This window comes from Alosa alosa, chromosome 5 (assembly GCF_017589495.1).
Source record: "Alosa alosa isolate M-15738 ecotype Scorff River chromosome 5, AALO_Geno_1.1, whole genome shotgun sequence".
Classification (NCBI taxonomy): Eukaryota; Metazoa; Chordata; class Actinopteri; order Clupeiformes; family Clupeidae; genus Alosa; species Alosa alosa.
Genome location: NC_063193.1, coordinates 5,767,014 through 5,791,538, shown reverse-complemented (window position 1 = coordinate 5,791,538; position 24,525 = coordinate 5,767,014). Strand labels below are relative to the sequence as shown.

The following is a 24,525-nucleotide window of genomic DNA, read 5'->3' as shown; positions in this document are numbered from 1 at the left end:
AACCACAGTTGCAGTCTCTTAATCAGTACAATCCATTAGTGTGCCAAAAAAGGAACTTTGTGCTGGTGTGGGTTTGCAAATGTCCTGGCTCTTCTGGCCATTGCACTCTGCGCCCTCTTCCAGTCCGTCTCAGTACAGCTGCTTCTGACCAACCATGACACGCCTGCTCTCTCTCTGACACACACAAACACACACACACACACATGCAAATGCACACGCACATACACACACACACACACACACACAGGCTCTCTCTCTCACACACACACACACACACACACACACCTACTGTACACAGGCACACACATACACAGGCACGCACACAAACACTCATATACACATGCACACACGGGAACGCACACACACACAACTACACACACACACACGCACACAACCACACACACACACACACACACACGGCCATGACATGCCTGCTCTCTCTCCCACCTATCACTGTTCTCTGCGTTGACCTGCTGTCTCTGCATTGCGATACTGATACATTGCTTCAACAAACAGACCTACTCTTTATTTGAACAAGCTGAGTCTATTAATGCAAATACATTTAAAAAAGACTAAATAAGTTACAGAATTTCATTACTCTATCCGTAATTATTGTACAGCTTGCCCACTGAGATGTTTAAATGTGGTATATTTTATTGAAGCAGCTAATGAATGAGAACTCGCATTAATTTGTTTCACCTCTCATATTTACATAAGCAGACGTTTTATTCTAATGACTGCAGGTAATTACTGCTGTGAGAGCCAACAGTAACATCTGTATTTCTGAGAGAGAGAAACAAAATAGTGTGAGAGAGAGAGAGAGAGAGAGAAAAAGAGAGTTAGAAACAGGGAGATGGAGAGAGTGAGACACGGTGAGAGAAGGGAAGAGAAAAGCAAGAAGAGAGAAAGACGGGTGGAGAGGGCAAAGGAGAGCGACAATCTGCACGCCAAGAGCTGGCACAGGAGGAGCCGGCTGTGGCTGTTTACTGTTTTGGTAATTGTCCATGATTGATGAGCAGAAGAGTGCTCCACTGTGTGCTGCGCTGTGTGCGACCATGGGGGGGGACTAGGAAGCCGACATGCTGGGTCAGCTAGCGGCAGCGGGAAACCGCAGGGGCGCTCCAGCTCACCAGACCCACTCATTACCATCTGCTCCACAGCCATTACGAGCTTTATTATCAATTAATAACGCCAGCAAGTGTTCCAGACAAACACAAGTAGCTGTTCACAGACTCCAACTCATCATGCTGTCTGTCAGGGGAATAGTGGGCCCTGATGAGAGAGCCTTATTATCCAGACATGACAGTGGCGTTTTGTGGCATGTCACGTTACATTGCTGTAAGCTGAGGAACAGTTACCTGTTTACTATTGAATGTAAATCATGTAGCCACCTGTAGGATATATTTGATAACAAAGTTATCAAAGTTCCCCAATAACAAAAGGGAAGGGGACCAGAATTTGGACGGGGCATCAGAAAGAAGCCTCAACCTTGGTGCTCCCACCCACTAAGAGTGGAGAGTGAGTGAGGTGCGACTGTCACAAAGAGAGATAGTGGTGGGCTGTGCCCATAGAAACTAAGCGTGCATGTGCCCACCCAGACTTTAGTTAAGTAGCCTGAAAAGTTGTGCGTTTGATGCCAAGTTGCCACCGTTGTGCCCTTGAGCAAGGCACTGTGCCCTGAGTTCCAGGGAGTCCAGGGAGTCTGACCCTGCAATTATTTGACATCTGTATGCTGCTTTGAACAAAAGCGTCAACTAAATAAGTAAAGATAAACGTTTTAAAGTAATCACTTTGAATATGACAAAATGAAGATAATAATTTAACTTTAATTGTGCCTACACAAAATCTTAGCTAACATAAGATCTTTGCAGAGAGAGTTCTATAGCTCTTGAGGTTGAAGGGCAAAATCATGTTTTGCAATAAGTTTGTCAATAACGTCACAAATATTTTTTTTACAAACAAAAGAGAAGACAGACAGAAGAGAAGACAGAAAAAAACTAGAGCGGTACAAAATATGACCGCCGCCCAGTGTAGCACATTTTTTCCACAAAAATAAGGCAAATTGTCAAATTGTGTTCATTTCCTACTTTGTTCCTTTATTTTGTGTTTGTAATTGAGTGTGTGCAGAGTGTGTGGTTGTTTTTGTGTATATACAGTATGTGCTGCTGTGTGTGTTTATTGAGTGTGTGTGCCTATGTAGGTGTGTTTGTATGTGTAGGTGCATGTGTGTGAGGGTGTGTGTGTGTGTGTATGTGTGTTTTTGTGTTTATGTGTGTGTTGTGTGTGTGCATGTATATGTGTGTGCATGTGTAGTGTGTGTGTCCTTATGGGGCTACATGCCCACCAAGTTTCGTGCACCCCGGTCTTTCAGTATCCCGGGAATCCTTCACGAAAAATTACTCTTGCGGAAAAAAAAGAAAAAAAAAAGACATGAAAAGAAAACTGACTAAATCTATATGACCGCCGCAAATAATAACAGGAAAGAGAAAACATAAACAAAAAGAAGGAGGGAAAGGTGAGAAATAAATAAATGGAAATAGCAAGTCTCTCAAATAAAAGATAAATAAATGAAAGGTGAACTGTGAATGAACACTGAAAACAAACATGACAACTCATTTATTTAGCTTTCCTGTAGCTCAACTCTGCTAACCTTTGTACATTTAAGAAGCATCTAAAAACATCACCTGTCTAATCATGTTTGAGTCAAACTCCATATACTCATATGGTGTTGCTACAGCTATCTACTATTGTTATGAGTTATTCATATTTTTACTATGGTTTTTACTTTTATCTTAATGTTGTTGTAAGTCACTTTGGATAAAAGTGTCTAGTACCGATGTACTTTACACAGATGAAAGGCCAAACACACAGCTCATCAGTTGATGCAATGCACATAACATATGGTGTTAATTTGTTCAAGAGATTATTTTCTTCTTACACTTAACACATAGCCCACCTCAAAAGGAATCATTTTAATTGGTAATTAAAATGATTGGTAAAGAAATTACTGCAACTGTATAAATAGTAGATATTTTCTACAAGAGTAAACATTCAGGTCAAGGGTCAATTTGTGTATCCACTTACTGTATGTATTCACCTCACTCACATTATGAATTGATAACAGCTTTAAGCAATTTTCCCTCCAAAAGCTATGGAGACAAATGGATGGAGGAATTCATTTCAGCTGGGTTCACTTCATCTATCACTGCCGAGTGTCTCTAAGTTGCTTTGAATAAAAGCATCTGACCTCTATTACCTGGACCAGCATATGAGTACTTCATTTTGTTTTCTTTCACATACAATATATTCTGGAATGATAATAAAGCAGGCTTATGCTTGTCCTTGAGTAACACGCAAACCCTGCTTGGTCCAAGGCCTACTAATGCCTGTGTCAACCTGGGTCTAAACACATCAAGCTAATCGCATGTGAGTTAAAAGGGTTTACCTTGTGTTACTGAGCTAACGCTGTCAATACCTAAATGCATAATTAATGGACAACTCCAAACTGTAATAGATGTCTGTGCTTGCTCTGAGAACAAGAAATCACATTTTGAGAGTATTTACTGTAGAGCTGCTAACTACACAGGCTAATGGTAGGAGCATAGGTTGTGGATAAGAGACTAAACAGGGGTTGGAATGAAAATGAATTAGCTACTAGCATTTAGTAGCTTATGCCATAACCATGGCAACAGTGATAAGAGTTATGACTTTCAGTGGTAACTTATAAGCGTGTAACACATTAATTAACAAACTACCTGACGATATGAGTAACTACACCAAATAATGTACTTTCAAAAAATTGTGTTTATGCCATGCACAGTCCACAATATTCTCATGGACTTAACTCACATAATCACCATGATCAAGTCCACCACTCTCTAGCAATATTTCTTTAAATAATTTAGAGAGTGTTTTCACCACTCTGACAAGGCATAGTCTAAATTGTCTTTCTTATATTTCCTACACTATTATTTATGGCACTATAGCTTAACAAAAAGAAAAGAAAAAAAAAAAAACGTTGTGGTGGCTACAATCAGCTCAATAAGCTTCTCTCTCTCTTTTTTAACACATATGGATTTGAAGGGCAATAGCTGTGGAGCAAAATGTTTGGGTTGGTAAAGACAGTCAAGAAAAAATGAAATACACCACTGGCTTTATATGCTTATGAATGTTTTAAATAGATAATACGCCTATATTTGTATTGCATTTTACTTTCACTCAGAGAGCATTTTTCTTTGATTTGGTGCATACCCACACATGCTCAGAAGGCCCTTATTAGAGAATTTAGTTTAGAAATCTTGACAACCATGTTAAAGGGGCAGACAGATGTAATGTATCTTTGCAGGTTAGGTGAAGCTGTTACAGGCGATAAAGAATTATGACCGGCTTTCATTAGAAGATACACATTGGGGGACAAATGTCATGCCCACACTGACAATTTACAGCCTTTAATAAATAGTGAATAGATGCATCAGCTATAGGTTAAGCTATGGTTACCCAACAAAATCCAAGATAATTTTCTATTTCTATTGTGTAATTGAAGTAAATTGTGTCAGTGTTTTCCCAAAAGAGACAGTGTAGGAAATGAAAAAAAGAAAAGGTACTGTAACTGTCCATGTAAGATAAGCACAAGAATGGAAAAGATGGCCTTAGACATATCACACAATGTAGAGATATTATTTGAAACACTGTGATTGAGCGTTATCATTACCCTTGCCCCCGGGTATTGCAAAAGATTTGGTGGCAGAGGGTCACCATATCTTGATCCTCCTACATGATCATCCACCTCCGGCTCAGAACCCGGACGCTGGAATTTGCTTTCACTCTGAGGCAATGGTCGGTCTGCAGTCATTCGACTGCTCTGTCAACTTTTTTGTTGTTGTTGTTTTTATGTTTTCTTGACCTGGCCTCGACTGATGACCAACACTTTTTTTAAAATCATCTCTATCATGTGGGTATCCTCTTATTCACTGAGCGACACTAGGATTAACCTACAGGAGGCTGGAGGAAGGATGCCCCCTCAGTCTGACTAAGCACTGCGTATCAGTTAACTGACTCATCATTCGGATGCTCCAAAAATACAGTCAGCGCACTTGAATTAAAAGGAAAGTGAACAATATAATGTAATGCCGGTGTGAAAGCTGGGAAAGGATCATTGTAATATGATTCTCTACCTCGGAGGGACATTTTCATGACTTAACTGTAGGTGGTCAACTAGAGCTAAGTTAAACCTTTGAAAAATAGCACCCCAATTTTCAATCACTTTTTCAGATGACTGATCATGACTAATCCTGTTTAATGTAAAATATAATACATGTATAGCCTAAACTAACATTTTATATTCATTGTTCATATTCAGCCTTATACTTTAGCGATATTCTATTAGCAGCACACATATTGCTCTTTTAGTATGCATGCTGTATGTGCTGTAGGAGTTTGAATTTAAAATACAAATCTCGTCATTCACAGCTACCACACATACTCTCTGTGCAGCACCAACATCTTGTGTCCATACGGACTTGTGTGCAATGACTATACAGGTGCTGGTCATATAATTAGAATATCATGAAAAAGTTTATTTATTTTAGTAATTCCATTCCAGTAATTCAAAAAGTGAAACTTGTATAATGTATACATTCATTCCACACAGACTGATATATTTCAAGTTTATTTATTTTAATGTTGATGATTATAACCGACAACTAATGAAAACCCCAAATTCAGTATCTCAGAAAATTTTAATATTGTAAAAAGGTTCAATATTGAAGACACCTGATGCCACACTCTAATCAGCTAATTAACTCAAAACACCTGCAAAGGCTTTTAAATGGTCTCTCAGTCTAGTTCTGTAGGCTACACAATCATGGGGAAGACTGCTGACTTGACAGTTGTCCAAAAGACGACCAGTGACACCTTGCACAAGGAGGGCAAGACACAAAAGGTCATTGCTAAAGAGGCTGTTCACAGAGGGAAGGGAAGGAAAAGATGTGGTAGAAATAAGTGTACAAGCAATAGGGATAACTGCACCCTGGAGAGGATTGTGAAACAAAACCCATTCAAAAATGTGGGGGAGACTCACAAAGAGTGGACTGCAGCTGGAGTCAGTGCTTCAAGAACCACCACGCACAGACGTATGCAAGACATGGGTTTCAGCTGTCACATTCCTTGTGTCAAGCCAGAAGCGTCAGAAGCGTCAGAAGCGTCTCGCCTGGGCTAAAGACAAAAAGAACTGGACTGCTGCTGAGTGGTCCAAAGTTATGTTCTCTGATGAAAGTAAATTTTGCATTTCTTTTGGAAATCAAGGTCCCAGAGTCTGGAGGAAGAGAGGAGAGGCACAGAATCCACTTGAAGTCCAGTGTAAAGTTTCCACAGTTAGTGATGGTTTGGGGTGCCATGTCATCTGCTGGTGTTGGTCCACTGTGTTTTCTGAGGTCCAGGGTCAACGAAGCTATCTACCAGGAAGTTTTAGAGCACTTCATGCTTCCTGCTGCTGACCAACTTCATGGAGATGCAGATTTCATTTTCAAACAGGACTTGGCACCTGCACACAGTGCCAAAGCTACCAGTGATAGCAATCATTTTAGTTGTGTTTCAAAACTAGTTTTAGCCATGTGGCCCCTCTTGGCATTAAAATAAAGACACCCTCCCCTCCCCCAATGAAATGCTAATGTACTGGTTCCAAGGGCTATCAGATCCACAAGACAAAGGATGTTACCTTGCTATACTGAATCCATGTGTCATGAAATGTATATTCATGTTTGGTATCATTGTAATGGTCTCAGTACAAGGATTGTAATGATTTGATTGTGAGAATGTTTGGAATATTCTATACGTGATATTTCTGATATATAAGATATCTCTCCTCATGCTCTTCAGATAAGAATGGGTAGGTGTGAAGTAGGTGTGAGTAGGTGTGTCTGATGCCAAGTGGAGAACCAACCACGTGGGATTGTTTTGCCGCCAATTTCTTTCTTTGTTTAACCCATACAAAAGTGACTAACTGGCATTGTAAGAATTAGAACATGAAGAACTGAAGAAGAGAGAGAGAGGTTGATCCAGAGGCCATGGCCTTGTGCCATGGCCTACATAGACCATTTTTATCCTCTCTGCTTGTAACAGAATAAACCTGATTCCTGAGTGTTCCTGAAGTTTGCCAGTCTAAGTTAATATTAAGTAATTATTCACCACAATTACTTTCACCAGTACCTGATTTAAGGACCATGGTATCCCTGTTCTTAATTGGCCAGCAAACTCGCCTGACCTTAACCCCATAGAAAATCTATGGGGTATTGTGAAGAGGAAGATGCGATACGCCAGACCCAACAATGCAGAAGAGCTGAAGGCCACTATCAGAGCAACCTGGGCTCTCATAACACCTGAGCAGTGCCGCAGATTGATCGACTCCATGCCATGCCGCATTGCTGCAGTAATTCAGGCAAAAGGAGCCCCAACTAAGTATTGAGTGCTGTACTGTACATGCTCATACTTTTCATGTTCATACTTTTCAGTTGGCCAACATTTCTAAAAAAAACTTTTTTTTGTATTAGTCTTAAGTAATATTCTAATTTTCTGAGATACTGTATTTGGGATTTTCATTAGTTGTCAGTTATAATCATCTAAATGAAAAGAAATAAATATTTGAAATATATCAGTCTGTGTGTAATGAATGAATATAATATACAATATATACTTTTTGAATGTAATTACTGACATAAATCAACTTTTTGATGATATTCTAATTATATGACCAGCACCTGTGTGGAAACACGTTCTAAATCATTGACTCTACTTGGGGTTAAGAAAATAAAAACTACTTAGCAAATGCAGCTATCCAAAGCAACTTATAGCACAGATACATAATTACTTTGCCTTAGTATGATTGTGTCCTGTTACTAAACTTCCAGTGATACTGTAAAGAGAAATGTTATTAATTTCATGCTTCAGCACAAAATAGCCTAACAGTCTGTGTAGATTCACACAATGGAGGTAACAGTCTGTGTAGATTCACACAATGGAGAAGCATTATTTCAGTTGAAAGTTGAGTGATTGAGCTCTTGAGAGATTTCTCCACAATTTCAAAACTAGCATACTTTGGAGACACTCATGTGTCTTAATTAGGCAAAACCATGTCCACCCTAGCAAACACTTCTTGTGCCCTTTTACAATATGTGATCTGATCTGGCAAAATTAGTCACAGTGACCGAAATTCAAGATTTTGCTATCTATGGACAGAGGGCACAGTTCTTTAAAACAATATCCTGGTCAAAGTCATATCACAGATCATTGTCAAGATACAGAATACATTGTGGCTGATTTGTCCAAATGTCCAAAGAAATGGGAAATTCCTATTTTCAAACTCCATGCTATTTCTTCTAACCTCTTGTAAATAACATGTCAACCATCTCCATGTGAAAACATGCGTGTGCTCATAGGGTGATGTATTCAATTTAATTGCATGTTTAATTTCATTACAAACTCAATAGCATTCATAAACACTCCTTTTAAAGGTGCATCACATTCGAAAAAGACCTATATTTGCGGGGCACCTGAGTAACTTACAAATCCCCTGAGGTTATACATAAAAATAATTCAACAAATTCACTCCCAACTATGCAGAGGTCATTGCATGTCACACAGCTATTCCCAGCAATTAAACACCTCCCACCGAGGCTAGGTATCACTCAGGATCCTCATTAACCCTCTGACCAACCACCGCAAGCGACAATGCAAACAACCCGGCCGGGTGGCCAATCAGCACCCTGGCACAGGATGTCGACGCCCACACACTGACAGAATATTGAATTGGAGGCAAGAGGTTGACTGTCTGAGCACCTGAAATACTTCTGTTTATTCACAATCTGTCCGGCGGATAGACAGCGAAAATGCTTGTCAATGAAAGAGCACTATTTGCAAAAAAGAGCAATTTGAGGGATGATCTGCTCAGTGTAAAATGATCAAGAGTATGCATCTGTTTAAAAGGCAATATTGCTGACCTTTAGGTTAAAAAGCAACAGCATGCGAAATGTATGACAAAAAGACAGTGCACTTGTTATTTAAAAAAAAATAGCCTTATGTATGTCCCCTGTGGAACTAAATGCTGACACTTGTGTAGTGAGTGACAGTGTGCATGTGTGTATGTTGCATATGTAAAGGGGCAGATCAGTCGGGTTGGGGGCACCAGATGAAACCGAGCTGCAGACAGCGAGGCCGTGAGAAGACACAAGTGCAAACAGGAAGGCAAGGCAAGGCAGAGAGAGAGAGAGAGAGAGAGAGAGAGATGCCTGGGCCACACAACACAACCCAACGCACTCCTCGTCTCCCTAATGCAGCAACGCATCGCACCGACACTTCCTAGTAGATGCTCCGCTGTTGAACATCACCGTGGCGACAAGGCCCCACAAATGCTCGTCGACATGCTGGAGCCATCTACACCCACTCGGCTGTCACAGGCATTTGTCAGGGAAAGGAATCTGGTACAAATGACAACCCCCCCTCCACACACACACACACACACAAACACTCACACTCACACACACACACACACACACACACACACACACACACACACACACACACACACACACAAACACAGAAGGGAAAGTTTCATTTTTTCCAATGAGTGTCGCACATGAAATTCTCCCGCATGAATAGAAACAAACTCTTGGTTATGAGGGGGGTTTGTCTGATTGTTTCCTTTTTTATTGTTGCTTATTCCTGATGCCTGCTGGCATGGCACTAACAGTTAAATCTGAGAGGATGCCCAAGTGAGATCCACCCAAGCTGTTCAGCCGTGGCAGCATCTCTCTATGGCACAGACTGCGGAATCTGATTCAAGATCTCTCGAAAGCTGCGCCGAGATGATGACTAACTTGATATTTTTATGCAGTAATTATGTAACCGGTCGGAAATGCACAAGTGTGAAGCACATGGAGGATGGAAGATGGGGGAGTTGGGTGGGGGTGGGGGGATCCAGGGATTGTTTGCTCACCAAAGTGTTTTTGACACCTTTTCATTGTACATTATGTCAGGTAGTTGCCCATGCCAAGACAACGCTTTAAATCTTTGTTTTAAAAATCCAATTAGTCCAAACACTAAGAAGAGAAAAAGAGGAAAACAAGAAGAAGAAGAAGAAGAAGAAGAAGAAGAAGAAGAAGAAGAAGAAGAAGTGGAGGAGGAGAAGTAGTTGATGATGATGAATGTAAATGTGAATGGGGGCTACTGGGGCCCTGTTATGGGACACTTGTTTAGTAATAATATTTCCAAATTCAATCTTCAGAAGGAAACCATGCTAACCAAGTGCACTGCTTCCTGAGCTTACACAAGTGATGGAAATGTTAAATGGTAAAGAGACAAGAGAACACTCAATTCCAGGCAGTGCATTCCAGCCCCAGGGTATCGGCTGCGAAGCACTGAGCTCTGCTCGGAAGCATAAATCACACGTTACAACCAGCTGCTTGCACTTTAGCATTTTAAACATCTTAACCTTCAGCAACAAAAAAAGACAAAGCTTTTGACACAATGGAATACAAATTATATATATATATATATATATATATATATGTGTGTGTGTATGTATATATATACAGATATATATACATACGCACACACACACGCATATATATATATATATATATATATATATATATATATATATATATATATATATATATATATATGGGCAATTCCATGGAAAATTGCATTTTCTGTAACATCCATAAGGCCAATAAAATGTGATGGTATGGTATGATGTGAATGATTACATGAATTTTTGGCTGAAGAATGTAAATGAGAAAAAAATCACAAAAAATGAAAGTTATCATTCATATCATACAAATGCCAAGGCATTTCACTGGCGTTATGGATGTGACAAAAAGTCAATTTTCCGTGGAATTGCCATATACATATATATATATATTAGTGCTGTCAGTTAAACGCGTTATTAACGGCGTTAACGTAAACATATTTTAACGGCGTCAATTTTTTTAACGCGAGATTAACGTTCTTTTTGGTTAAACAAACTTTGTAGTTTTTTCACATGCTGTTGCAACAAAAAGTAACGTTAGAACAAATACAACACCACACCGGATTTAGCTAGACCGGAAACTAAACAATATGCACTGACGAATGGAATGGAACGTTGTATGTGCTGCACGTACACGCCCCCTTTTAGGGAAAAGATGACTGATATAATGGAAACCTATGCTGCATCGAGTGGGGGGGCGAAAAAGGCTTATACTTACTAAATCTTGAAACAAACGTGAATAAAAGGCACAAAATAAGGTTGGTGTAAGAGCTATCTGTGTGTTTATTGGATTAATATGACCATGTTCCTATGGTTTGCTCTTTCTAGTTTACTAGTTTCGAGTGTCACAAATGTATTGATAGGCACAGTCAAACTGCCCGTGGCTGACTATAACTAAGTTCAGCAAACTTTACATGTCATAACATCAACTAAACATAAGTCACACATTTATTCTATCACTTGTAATATGAACGTAGCCTATTTCCTACAACTACAGTAGGTGAGATAATTGGCTATGTTATACTGAAGTTCCAGTTAGCTAGCTAGCAAGCTAACCGTTTTGCATGGGATATTATGGTAAGTGTACATGCTAAATTTGTTCTCAACATGGGGTATTGCAAACGAATTAGGCTGGTAATGTACATAGTTTCGACATGAGTAAGTTACATAAACATAATTCTTCATAACTGCCGTGTTAGTAAAATAATTGAATGTCCTGTGAATTAAAAATAGATGTAACGTCAACGTGTGATTACTAGCTGTCTTTCCTCTAACTTGTTTTCCTCTAAAATGGGGCGTGATGCAGATTAAATGTATCTTTATGATGATGCGCCATTAGTAGGCTACGTAAAGGCATGCTGCACACACTTGTTTGGGCTTACGAGCCGGCCAAAGAGTAGTATCCTAGGCTGACGCATTAAATGTGTGCCGCCAAAGATTCTTTCACCATCACTTGTAATGTTATCAACATTCCTCTTTGGCTGCTACTATTTGCAATGCACTCTGCTTTCGACATTCATTTACATTAGATTCCATTCTTTTCAATACAACTCTGCACACCAGCATAGCACTTTGCCGCCGTGTAAATCACGATTCAGTTATATTTGGTCGACGCTTCTCCATAAAATCCATTGTTCATCCAGTGTGTGGCAAGTGACAGTGCACCATAGACTGTAGGCCTATAAAATGGCAATGCACTCATGTTGAAAACTTCCTTATTTTCAACTGAACTCAAAGATAATGAATATAGTATGAATATAATATTTTATGTTTGTTATGCCCTTTATAATGTGTGTAGGCCTACATTTTGTGCACGCACTTCTGTGGTAGCATTTATTTCAGTTTATATCAGCTAAATTTCTGAAGAATCTTGTGTTGCCTCAGGTCTGCTGCACATCTTTTGAAATTTGATTTGAAATAATCAAATAGACCTACGTCTTAAAGTTCAGTTAATAAAGTACCTTGCTTTGCTTTCATTTGAATCCCAATCAAGATACACAATAATTGCTTTATTGTTAATATGGACTCCTGGAAAGTTCAGAAATGCAAAATAATGTGTATGTATATACTGTACATATATAAATATAAATTTATTATTTTCATTGAAAAAATCTCAAATCGTTTGCTTGGCAGAGATTCATGATGAGCTGCGACACATTGTTTTGTGCTTTTGTATTACCGTGTAGTACCAGCGAGGCAAGCTGAGTGTGTAGCTAAGTGGTCTAAGGGGTCGTAAGATCGCTGGTTTGAGTCCCAGATGATGTTGCACGTCATGGACGCCATCTGCATTGTCTTAGCCCACTCTAAAACGGGTACCAGCTACTGCTGGGGGTTTATCTGCGATGGACTGGTGTAGCCTACCATCCAGGGGGAGTCTACAACTCTTGTCCGCTTAGCACAGACAAGCTTGCGCCGGCCCAATTGGCCTCCATGGCTACGAAAGGATTCACTAGCGAACAAACGAGGCAAATATAAAAGGAAGAGAAAAGCACAACAATCATGTGACAGGTCTATGGCCCCTGATATCCATACTTCAAAGTGAACTGTACTGATGATGCCTTGTTGTTAACTGCTAAAACAAACCCGATGTGGGCATTTTTACCTTAATATCTACGACGAGCCAATGCCTCCAGCTAGCACGAGTGGGGCTGCTTCGACTTGGGGCATCTGGGTCGAGCATCATCAGGACGTACTTTCCCTGGAAGACAAAGCAGAAAGAAAACAGGCTAATTATTCTGACCCTCAGTTTCAGGTCAGATGATTACTGGCTCTGAGACTGTTCCCATGTCCACCAGTATCACGTTAAGTGTGATGCATGCAAGATCGCATCAATTAGCTGCTGTTATTTTCAGCATGGACCAGTCTCACACTTTTGATGCGTTTCTACTACATCAATCTGTCAGGAAGTTTTTTTTTCTCTCTTCCAACCCTACACCATCACCATAAACATGAAGCTCCAGAAACACAATATATTGCAAGCACTGGATAGTACAACAATAACTGGCTGGCTTCACTGCACTAAAATATTCCACCCTGTCTGTCTCTTAAAGTTTGAGAATTAGCGGAGCAGATTGAAAAGCTGGGAGAACACATTTGTCCTCCCTGGTCCTGTGCCCAAAATCTGCCGGACCATATGATGACTTTCCTATTATAAGCTTTTCTCAGGCAAACAGAAATGTCAATCATCATTCCTACCAATCAGCAAGTGATATTCATTGTAATTAAACAAAGGCTAGAAACAGCATTGCAGTAATCTCTGTGCCACTGCACAGTGTTTGCTTTGTCAAGATGGCATACGCAGTCACTATGGCACATTCTCCTGCTATGGCGAAAAATACTCTGGAAATTAAATCATCCTGTACGGTTAGTCTCACAAATAATACATTGTTGAACCAGATACAGCATTATTGCTGCCGACAGAAGCTTGGAATCCAGCAAGGAACAGTGATTTTCCAGAAAATGTTCTATTCCTCGTCTAAAGCCCTTGTGTAGATTACAACACTTAAGACCTCTGTAAAACATCCACAATCAAGGCATTAAGCCTGACGGAGATATGACCACACTGACAACCGCCACATCCGTCGGCTATTGTCACAGCACCTGTCGAGCTCAGCGACTCTTGCTGGCTGACATCCAGCAGTAAGCCCATACAACTCTAAGCTTAATAATCGGATAATGCCAAGAGTGTGTCTCTGATAGCGCCCGCAGGTAATACCCAAACACTCCAACAATAGAACCTCCCCCGCAGCCTGTCAGCAGGCAACCCCACTGCTCCTCACTGACCCCCCCTGGGCAGCTAACACACCAGCCTGGAGACCTGTTGCCTTCCCATGAGCTCTAATCCTCACACAGAGCTCTGGCTCCCTGGTCCAGATAAGGAGACAATATATGCTTAATAACATTACTAACGACACTCTTGTCTTCCCACTAGGCACAGTCCCATGAGTCACTTGAGAAAGTTATGATGGAAAGTTCTAGAGTTTTGTTGTTGTTGTTGTTGTTGTTGTTGTTCTTGTTGTTCTTGTTAAGTATGTGTGTATGAAGTTGATAACTGTCTTTTTTCCAGTTAAAGGTACACACCAACATTTTGGAAAATTAGCTTATTCACCATCTCCCCCAGATTTAGATAAGATACATATCCTTCTTATTTTTTCGCGCAGTAACTCAGTCTGACGCAACCACCGTTAGCCTAGCTTAGCATAACTCATTGAGGTGGGCAGTTCCAACTAGCCTTTCTCCCAAAAGTGACAAAAAAGTCAAACATTGTCCTATTTACATGTTCTGGCTAGTAGAATTACAATATGTACACATTTCAATGTAAAATGCAACACAGCTATTTTCTAAGCATACATGCTTGGAACTACGTTTTCGCACAAACTACATTTGTGCTTTGCCTGAATGAGAACATAGTTCCAAGTCTGTATATGCTTAGAAAATCACTGTCTCTCATTTTACATTGGTTTTTGTAGCCTATATGTTGTAACTATACAAGTCACGACATGTAAATGGAAACATATTGGAGTTATTATGTCCCTTTTGGGTGCTATAGGCTAGTTGAAACTGCCCACCTCAATGAGCTATGCTTCAGACTTGCAGAGTTACTGCATAGAGACAAGAAATCCTAATTGCCCAAAAGGTCAAGATAAACACAAACACATAAAACTTGAAGATTAATTCAGAGTTCTCTCTAAATTATTTACAGATGGATGATGAAAAACTATCGCCAAATAGAAACAGAAAATAGCTATATAGTGACATTTACAGTAAGTCGCTCAAGTCAGTATTAAAATCACATAAAAATGCATGAAAATGCATGCAATCATATCAAAAGCACCCTTTTCTAATCAGCGGCATTTTTGACAATTAAGCTTCTCTTTTGTTCTCTGAACATGTTTACTGGAAATCAGCAACACTGCCCTTCTTGATGCTTTGCACAAGCACAGCAGAAAAAAAACACCACAAACTTTTAAATGTGTTTCAACCACTTCAGGAGCAGCACTACTGTCAAATGATGATCACTACATTTTAAACATTGTGTGAAACACAATCAACAGTTAATTTGCTCAAAGCTAATTTGTTCAATACACCACTCAAACACCTTGTTACGATCATACAGCATTTGTGCATCTTGGCTGTCAAAACAAATATAAAAAATCTTTTAAATTGTAACTCTCATGTGGATTTATTATGTTTTGGCATAAAAAGAAAAGATTAAATAGTGAAAGTGATTAATAGTTCATCAGTCACTGAGAGTCAAAACTACAGCACATGGCTAGCATAACTTTTACCTACATTGCAGGGGAGGAAGGAAAGCCTTGACCAAACACAGATACAGATTCCAAAGGAAGGCGGCAGATATACATTGTGTTGTGACACATATATTTCTTTTTTGGCACTATAGAGGTATACTGTATGTGATTTCATATTTTTTCAGTTTTTTTCGGTTACTAAAATGCATACAAGTGTATAGGGCCTATGTATGTAAATCTTATTGTTATTGTTGAAAATCTGCACCTTTTGACACAGTGAGCAATTATTATGAAAACAACATTATTCCTTCATTTTATTCAATGTTTGCTGAGTGAAATATAATGTTGTGCAACAAGTACTGATATGGACTAAACTAAGCACTGAGAAATGGGAAGATTGTTTGGGGGTGAGTTGAGCATATATCACTATATAGACGGTCTCTATCTCTGCCTCTTTGAGTGCATTGTATGTGTGAATGTGTACATTAGTATTCATAAAAGAGTAGGCACCCATCTGTGTCAGTGCATGCATGTGTATACAGTACATGTGTGATTGTGTGTGTATAAGTGTGTGTGTGTATAAGTGTGTGTGTGTGTGTGTGTGTGTGTGTGTGTATAAGTGTGTGTGTGTGTGTGTATATAAGTGTGTGTGTGTGTGTGTGTGTGTGTGTGTGTGTGTGTGTGTGTATAAGTGTGTGTGTGTGTGTGTGTGTGTGTGTGTGTGTGTGTGTGTGTGTGTGTGTGTGTGTGTCTAAAACAGACCAGTTGGTGGTACAAATGCATGCTCCGTGTGTCTCTATCTCTCTGGACCCGAACCAGCAGGATCAAAGGAAGCCTCTTCCGTGCGGCTGTCACCCTACTGAACTCTAGCTCTGCACCCCGGTGACCCCCACCCCTCCTTGCCTGTGCCTGTTGAAGTGTCCACGACCATGGCAACCTTGACAGGAACAACAAGAAGGCGGACATTTTGCGGACAATTGCACTACACTATCCCACCCATAGTGTTCTATTTAGGTTTATAAATGTACATACTATAATTACACTTTCTACTGTTCATCCTGCACATACACTTATTTTTACTACTCTTATAATGTTCATACTGAATATCTATATTTATTCAGTTTTTCTTATAATATATTACTGTTAATACACTGAATATATCTATATTATTTTTACTACTCTTATAATGTTACTGCTACTACACTGCACATATCTGTACATGTTCATACATTGTTAATACTGCATATTCATACCTATTCTGCTCTTATAAGGTTACTGCTAATACCCTGCACATATTTATAGTTAATTTATATTACTGTAAACCACTCCACCTTCTTAACGGTATACTACTGTCTACACTGCACTATATATCTTACGGTTTATGCACCACCTGTCTATACTGTGTATATCACATTGCACTTTTCTACTTTTTTGCACTTCTGGTTAGACGCAAACTGCATTTAGTTGTCTCTGTACTTGTACTCTGCACAATGACAATAAAGTTGAATCTAATCTATGTGTGTGTGTGTGTGTGTGTGTGTGTGTGTGTGTGTGCACCTGAATGCCACTGACTCTACCCAGCTGGCACTCACGGGGAGGCTCCCTCTGCGCTTGCCTTCACACATTGTGGCATGGTACCCTCTCTCTCACACAAGGACGAGCTGAGCTCTCTCTCCCTCCATCTGTCAGAGAGGACGCAGTAATTACATCCAGATATGCAGAGAACACTCCAGGGAGAAGCAGAGGCACAATTTGATCTGCTGCTATGAGAAAATCCTGATTATAAAACACTATGTCGAACGCTACAATAAAATAAAAATATAGAAAAAAAAAAAAAAAAAAACAGCGAGGGCGGAAAAAAGTTGGCGCACATTCCATGAGCATTTAAAAATGCTAAGCACAGGAAGAAACAGACATTAAGACGTGGCTGACCTGCAGGGGCAGCATTAGATATGATATGTGTAGTGGAGGGATGCGTGTAGAGGGACGTTTTTAAAATGACACCCATCATGGTCTAACTGCGCCTCCGCTCACTCTAAACTGCCGTGCCTCCTCCGGGTTTTGTGCCCAAACACCCCGGCGTCCCAGCGCTCGGCAGTCATCAGAGCTCCGCTGCCACCCTCCCTAATGAGCTCCTAAATGCACTGTAAACTGAGTGCCATCAGGGACGGCGGGCATTGGGGGCGGGCGGGCGGGCGATCTGATGGACGCCGATTTCCCCAGTGCCTTCGCTCACCCTGGGTCATCTCTGGAGTGTCATTCTCACTTTAAACACTTCCATCTTCATACACCCACATACTCCCATCCTCTGGCTCTGAAGTCGGAACGTTTCTGTCCAGCAGCAGCCGACTCTTCCAGGCCCGGCCAGTTCACATTTTAATCACATGAGACGGATGGACAGACAGATTGACAAAGGTCATAAGAGGGGTCAACAGTTTGACAGGTGACTCGTTTGTAGGTCGCGGTGCTCGGACAAGGGCCTCAAAAAAAAAAAACAGAAGCGCCCAGGCTAGAGGAGTGGAGAGCTGAGAGGGAGAGAGAGAGAGAGAGGCCCAGAGGAAAAGCTGGGGGTGGGGTAATTGAGCTGGGAGTCTCCAGGGATTAACCTCCCACTGCCTGCTGTGATCACGACCAAAGAGCCCTCTGGGATCTCCCCTCAGACACCGGCACCTCTGTAATTAGCTCTGCCAGGTGCCCCGACAGGCCGCACGCCTCCAATATGGCGGCCTCGCATTGTCTGCTCGTGCTTCTGTGTGTGTGTGTGTGTGTGTGTGTGTGTGTGTGTGTGTGTGTGTATGTGCTTGTATCTGCGTGTAAGTGTGTGCTTGAGCATGTGTGTGTGTGTATGTATGTATGTATATGTGTGTGTGTGAGTGCGCGCGTGTGTGTGTGTGTCTGTGTGTGTGTTTGTGTGAGGGGTGTGTGCTTGGCCAGCGTGTGTGTGTGTGTGTGTCTGTGTGTGTGTTTGTGTGAGGGTGTGCTTGTATCTGCACATGGTAGCGTGTGTGTGTGTGTCTGTGTGTGTGTTTGTGTGAATCTGTTGTGTGTTCAGCGTGTGCGTGTGTGTGTGTGTCTGTGTGTGTGTTTGTGTGAGGGTGTGCTTGTATCTGCACATGAGTGTGTGTTTCAGCGTGTGTGTGTGTGTGTGTATGTGTGTGTGTATGTATGTTTGATTGACAGCAAGTTGTTTTCTTCAATAAATAGTTTTCATTACTTTCTGTACTATATGTACATGAACACACTGCTGTAAATTCATAAACAAGATTAAGCTTGGTTGGCACAAATACTCCATTCAGTTGCTTTTCCCCAAGAACTCAGAGATGCATATAATGTTTATGACCTTTGACTTTTTCTCGTCCCTTTCCAACTTAGTCTGCTGAATTCAGACATAACATATTATGTTGTGAATGTCATGAATATATTGTATTGATTTCACTTGCATTGTAGCATGCACCAGAGTGCAATACTATGCAGTGATACAGCTATTTAATTAATTCATTGACACATTCAAGCTTGGAAAGGGTCTTAAGAAATGCCTGGATATGGTTGCTTTTCAAGACAGTGGCTATTTGAGGATTAAGGTAGAGTTGACATGCTCATGAGGCATGGGGTTCAATGGTTTTAAATGCATAGCTTTCAGGAAATGTTTCACATTGTGATATGTGCTGGCAGTTATGAAACAGGTCCATTTTAAATGTCTTGAGAAGACAGATCAGGCAATCTTTTGATTACTAATTAATTAATAATTTTTAGGCCACTTCAGTAAAACGGGGAGTAAGGTCAATTGAAATGGTAATAGGTTTTCTTCTACATAAACACCTTTACATAAACTCTGAATCAACTCTAAAGTCAGAGTGTGAATGAAACCATGATTCAGACCATCGAAAGCTAGAATAGGTCAAATGACTCAAGCAAGATCATCCACAAGGGACAGCAAAACTTCCCTCAGCTGACTCACCCGGACACATTTCATCATCACCGTGAGAGAGCCTAGATTACCGACGAGGAATGACTCCTGGGCTCGGGTTCTGATTACGCATCTCGTGTAACTCTGCCCTTGCAGTGCCAGTGAATGCAGGCAGGATATAGGAATCCAGTCAGAGCAGAGCGATTTGCAACACAGAGGGGCCCGTGAGAACAAAGCAATGGGGAGGGCCTCAGCACGTCTCTGGGTGTGTACCGCCGCGTCTTTACCTCTGAGTGAACTCTGCCAGGAGGGCTGAGGAGCGCACTGATCTTTGGTAAAGCAGTGAGACTACGCTGTTCACCACACAGCTAGCTAGCTCAGGTGGAGACAGAGATGAAGAGGAAGATAAAGAGCCATAGAGAAGAAGGGAGGAGAAGTAAAGAGAGGAGGAACATCCAGAAAGGAGATAAAAGGGACAAATGTCCACCACGAAAAAATGGAAAGGGCATAATACCGAGCATCCACAAAAATTGTGCATTAAAAAGATTTTGGATGTGAACAGAATAACTGCAAAGTAAAATGCAATAGACATAAAACAATGATAGTATAGAGGATAGAACCAGAAGAACAAAGAGGAGATGTAGAGAGCAAGGGCTGATCATTTGCAATGTGTACAGCATCTCAGAGAGAAGGGAAGAAGGAAGGGGGGAGGGGAGAAAGCAGAGTGGAGTGCACCAAGACAGGCCCCTGAGTGAGTTTACAAGTTCATGGTTTATCCCTGACCCAATACAAAAACCGTGTCGTTCACGCACATGCCTAATAATATCCCCCTGCTTTATCCCCCCTGCTCTGCCGCCGCCATATACTCGTCGTTTCATTTAACGCTCAGCGCTTCTCCACTCCGCTCGGAGCACCAACCCGGAGCCAAAAGCAACGCAATCAATCCCAAATCCCTCTTTAAGCAGCAAAAACACTTGAACTCATTTGGTAATTAACAGGTATCTATGTTGTGATTAAGAGACAGAGATGGCTTAACGACCATCGACTGCGGCTTAGAGCAAGGTTAGCGGATCGATGAGTAAATGCAGAGGAAGCTACCCCATTAAGAGAGAGCTGGAAAAGAAAAGGCTCAATTCAAAAGTACTGCTATCTGTAGTATGTCATTAGTCCATTACCACAGGCACTTTAACACAATAATAGCACCTTACAAGGCACAACAGAACTGACAATGGATCATTTAGATGCACACTGGAGCATCTTAATAAATGTGAGAGATAAATACAATTAATAAAATAGACTTCAAAATGTGAGACACTTGAGATTGCAGAGAGAGATTGAAAGTGAGGGAGATGGTGGGAGGGAGGGAGGGAAGGATGGAGGGAGGGAGGGTGGGAGGGAGAGAGAGAGAGAGAGAGAGAGATCAGAGACGTCGCCTTTCTTCTGTAATAGCGTGTAAATCTGATGACACTCTGTGGAGGTAGACTCGGAGGGAGCCCTGGAAAAGTGAAGTGAGTAAAGAGGCAAAAAGATGGGTGGAACAGAGAAGGAAAAAAGGAGGGAGAGAATGAGAAAGAGGGAAAGGCAAAGTTAGAACATCAAAAATTGAGGCATGAGAAGGAAACAGAGAAAGAGGATGAAGGAGAGGAGATGAAGAGAAAAATAAACGAGTAAAGGTCTGAAAGAGAAAAATAGGAGAGAGAAGCAGAGGAATGGGTGACAGAGAACTGTTGAGAGTGAAGACTGGAAGAGAGGACAGTGGAGGAAGAAAGGATAGAGGAAAGGGGGAGAGGAAGTGAAGTTTGGTGTGGCGGACGTGTCTTATCAGGGGGCAGTGGACGAGGGCTGCTCGGGGGGAGAGAGGGGCAGGGGTCAGAGCTCAGGCAGTAATTGAATCCTGAGGAGAGAGAAGGAGCTCTGAGATTAAATGGGGCTGGTTGTAAAACACACATAGCCTAACACACACTCACACACTCCAACCCATATACACATCCACACACACACTGATGTGCAGGCAGGCTTGGACTCTCACACACACACACACACACACACACACACACACACACACACTCACATAAACACACACGCACACACATGCACACACACACACACACTCACACACACACAAACACACACACGCACACACATGCACACACACACACACACACTCACACAAACACACGCACACACACACACACACACAGACACACACACACACTCTCTCTCACACACACCCACACACACACACACACACACACACACACACACACACACACACACACACACACACACACACACACACCTGATTAGTGACTGCCTGCTTCGGACCAGTGTTCACCTACAGGTCACTGTCCTGAAAGAGGGCATTCGGGGAAGCAAAGGGCCTCGGACTATCTGCTGTTGATGTATTTCATTTCATTTCAACCTCACATGCAAGGCCAGCCGTCTGCTTACCCCACTTAGTGGGCAGCCATGGCCTACTGGTTAGCGCTTCGGGCTTGTAACCGGAGGGTTGCCTGTTCGAACCTCAACCAGTAGGAATGGCTGAAGTGCCCTTGAGCAAGGCACCTAACCCCTCACTGCTCCCCGAGCGCCGCTGTAGCAGGCAGCTCACTGCGCTGGGATTAGTGTGTGCTTCACCTCACTGTGTGTTCACTGTGTGCTGAGTGCGTTTTACTAATTCATGGATTGGGATAAATGCAGAGACCAAATTTCCCTCACGGGATCAAAAGAGTATGTATATATCGGAACGCCCCCTATTACCACTAGTCCCAGTTTCCATAATTTTGCGTGTATGTGTCACTTAATATTAATTTCTATACAAACCAAGACGGCGGATTCCTAAAAGAAACGCAAGCACCCACACCATTGGTGTACCAAAAATTACATTTTACCGTGACTCGAAGAGCTGTAAACAGTGTTGTAAGGCTGCGTGTACAAATCTACTTGGAGCTCCAGTGGAATTTTGAATTGAGACGAGAATACGACCCACCAGGCCAGCACTAACCTCCGAGCGTGGTAAACAAAATCGGATATTTCAGGCAGTAAAAGCAGTAAAAGCCCCGGTAAGAACCAAACCAGATTTTGTTCAAATATACACCTATGGCTACTGAAAAATGTAAGGTTCATTTATCAAATGTTATTTTTCAAGTATTAAAATATATCGTTGTTTTAGAATTTTCGAATGAAATGGGTGATAATTGGAGGTGTTACGATACATATACTATACTTCATCTGAACACTGGCAGTGTTCATGGCTAGTCACACATGAGGGGACACACACTAAAGTCCTCACAAACAGACTCGCATGCACGCACACACACACACACAAAGCTCACTCAACTTCACACCTTTCCCTTTGCCATTTCAGGAGTGATGGTGGCAGGAGGTGACATGTTGGTTATTTATCACCACTTGGCATCTCAGTGTGTGGTATGCTTTAACTGTTACATACAGAACCGCCACAAGCAAGCTTTTGCTATTTGTCTAATCTAGTATAATAGTCCTTAAGTACTACGATCATAATTATGAGTCTAGGAGCAGTGGCTCCAAGCCATCTGGGCTGGAAAAATGCTACGCATACACAACTACCCATGTGAGACCATTTAATTTAGTGTTATTAGTTCTGCTCTTGCCCCACCAAGGAATAAACTTGTACAAATATTAAAAGAAGTACAGTTTTTGGTGAAAAAAACCCCCTTGTACACCTTTTTAAAGGACACGATTTAAAAGGTGGAGTTCATGAGAATCACAGGCTTTACCTTTAATAAACACATAAATGGATGGAGTGTGGAATGGTCCTTCAAACCACAGAGCTGGCATCATATGACAAAGAAGAAGAAGACAGACATCCTGCTGACGTACACACATGCCCAGCACATGATCTCATGCTCAACACAATCAGAGTTTCAACGAAGCCTGAACACGGCATGGGAGATAGCGTATACGCAACAGGCATCTGGTGAGAGGTTCTGCCCACCTATGACTCATCTTTAAAGTTGTGCACAGGTGAAACACACAGACCTGCATGTACCTTAACAATAAACACTCTCACACAGAACCTGACATATATATCTCCTAAAAATGTCCTCATTTTTCCTAAAAATGTCCAAATAATTGTTTTCAATGATGGTGCCCACACAATCACTGCCATTTGCCGTTGACAGTACAACTCAAAATCTCTCGGGGCCATTGAGGTGCACCTTCACCACTGCCTACAGTTAAGTAGCTGGACATTCACTTTGTGAATGATAAACTATCTTGGCTTTGAGTAGTCTTCTTTAGGCCCTGAATCGGTCCTCTCCTAGACTCTTAACAACATTTCACAGGGCTACTCACTCACATAAAACTAGCTCCCAACAATAAAACATGATGATTCTACACTACACCAACTTCTTTCGTGTATTTACACAAAAACACGTTTTGTATTTTTCAATCAATTATATATTAATATTACTCGTCTAGTACAAGCCTGGCAAATTAATAGACTTTTTTCAAAGTTTACCAACACTGTCAGTAAAAAAAAAAAAAAAAAAACTTTTCTCTGCTGGTTTGCTTTACTGTTGCTATATTGTTTGGTGAAAACGAGACTCTGGAGAGAAGAAATAAAAGACAGAAGAAGAGAGGAGAGGAGAAGAAAGAGGAGAAGCGAGGAGAAGAAAGAGAAACTGCATATCCTGAGGTGAGCTGGAGGGAACACTGAGCTTGGTTGAGGCCCAAGCATATAAAAGCTCATGCATTCTCCCAAACGCAGAGTGGCTTCTGTCTCCATGCAGGGTGCTTGCAAACACAGCCGTGCTCATGGTAAGCCTGTTAGTTACCCTGTATGCGATCTTGTTAGTTAGGGCTTT

General features: G+C 41.3%; 1 protein-coding gene across 4 annotated transcripts in view; it reads right to left on the bottom strand.

The window, feature by feature from the left end:
• The window catches only part of LOC125294488 (phosphatidylethanolamine-binding protein 4), a 79,937-nt gene that overhangs the window by 28,236 nt on the left and 27,176 nt on the right, over positions 1-24,525 (bottom strand). For all 4 annotated transcript variants that reach the window (XM_048243286.1, XM_048243287.1, XM_048243289.1 and 1 more), the window contains exon 4: positions 13,125-13,220. In XM_048243286.1, the coding sequence (XP_048099243.1) occupies positions 13,125-13,220 (96 nt within the window). The remainder of the gene's footprint in view (positions 1-13,124; positions 13,221-24,525) is intronic.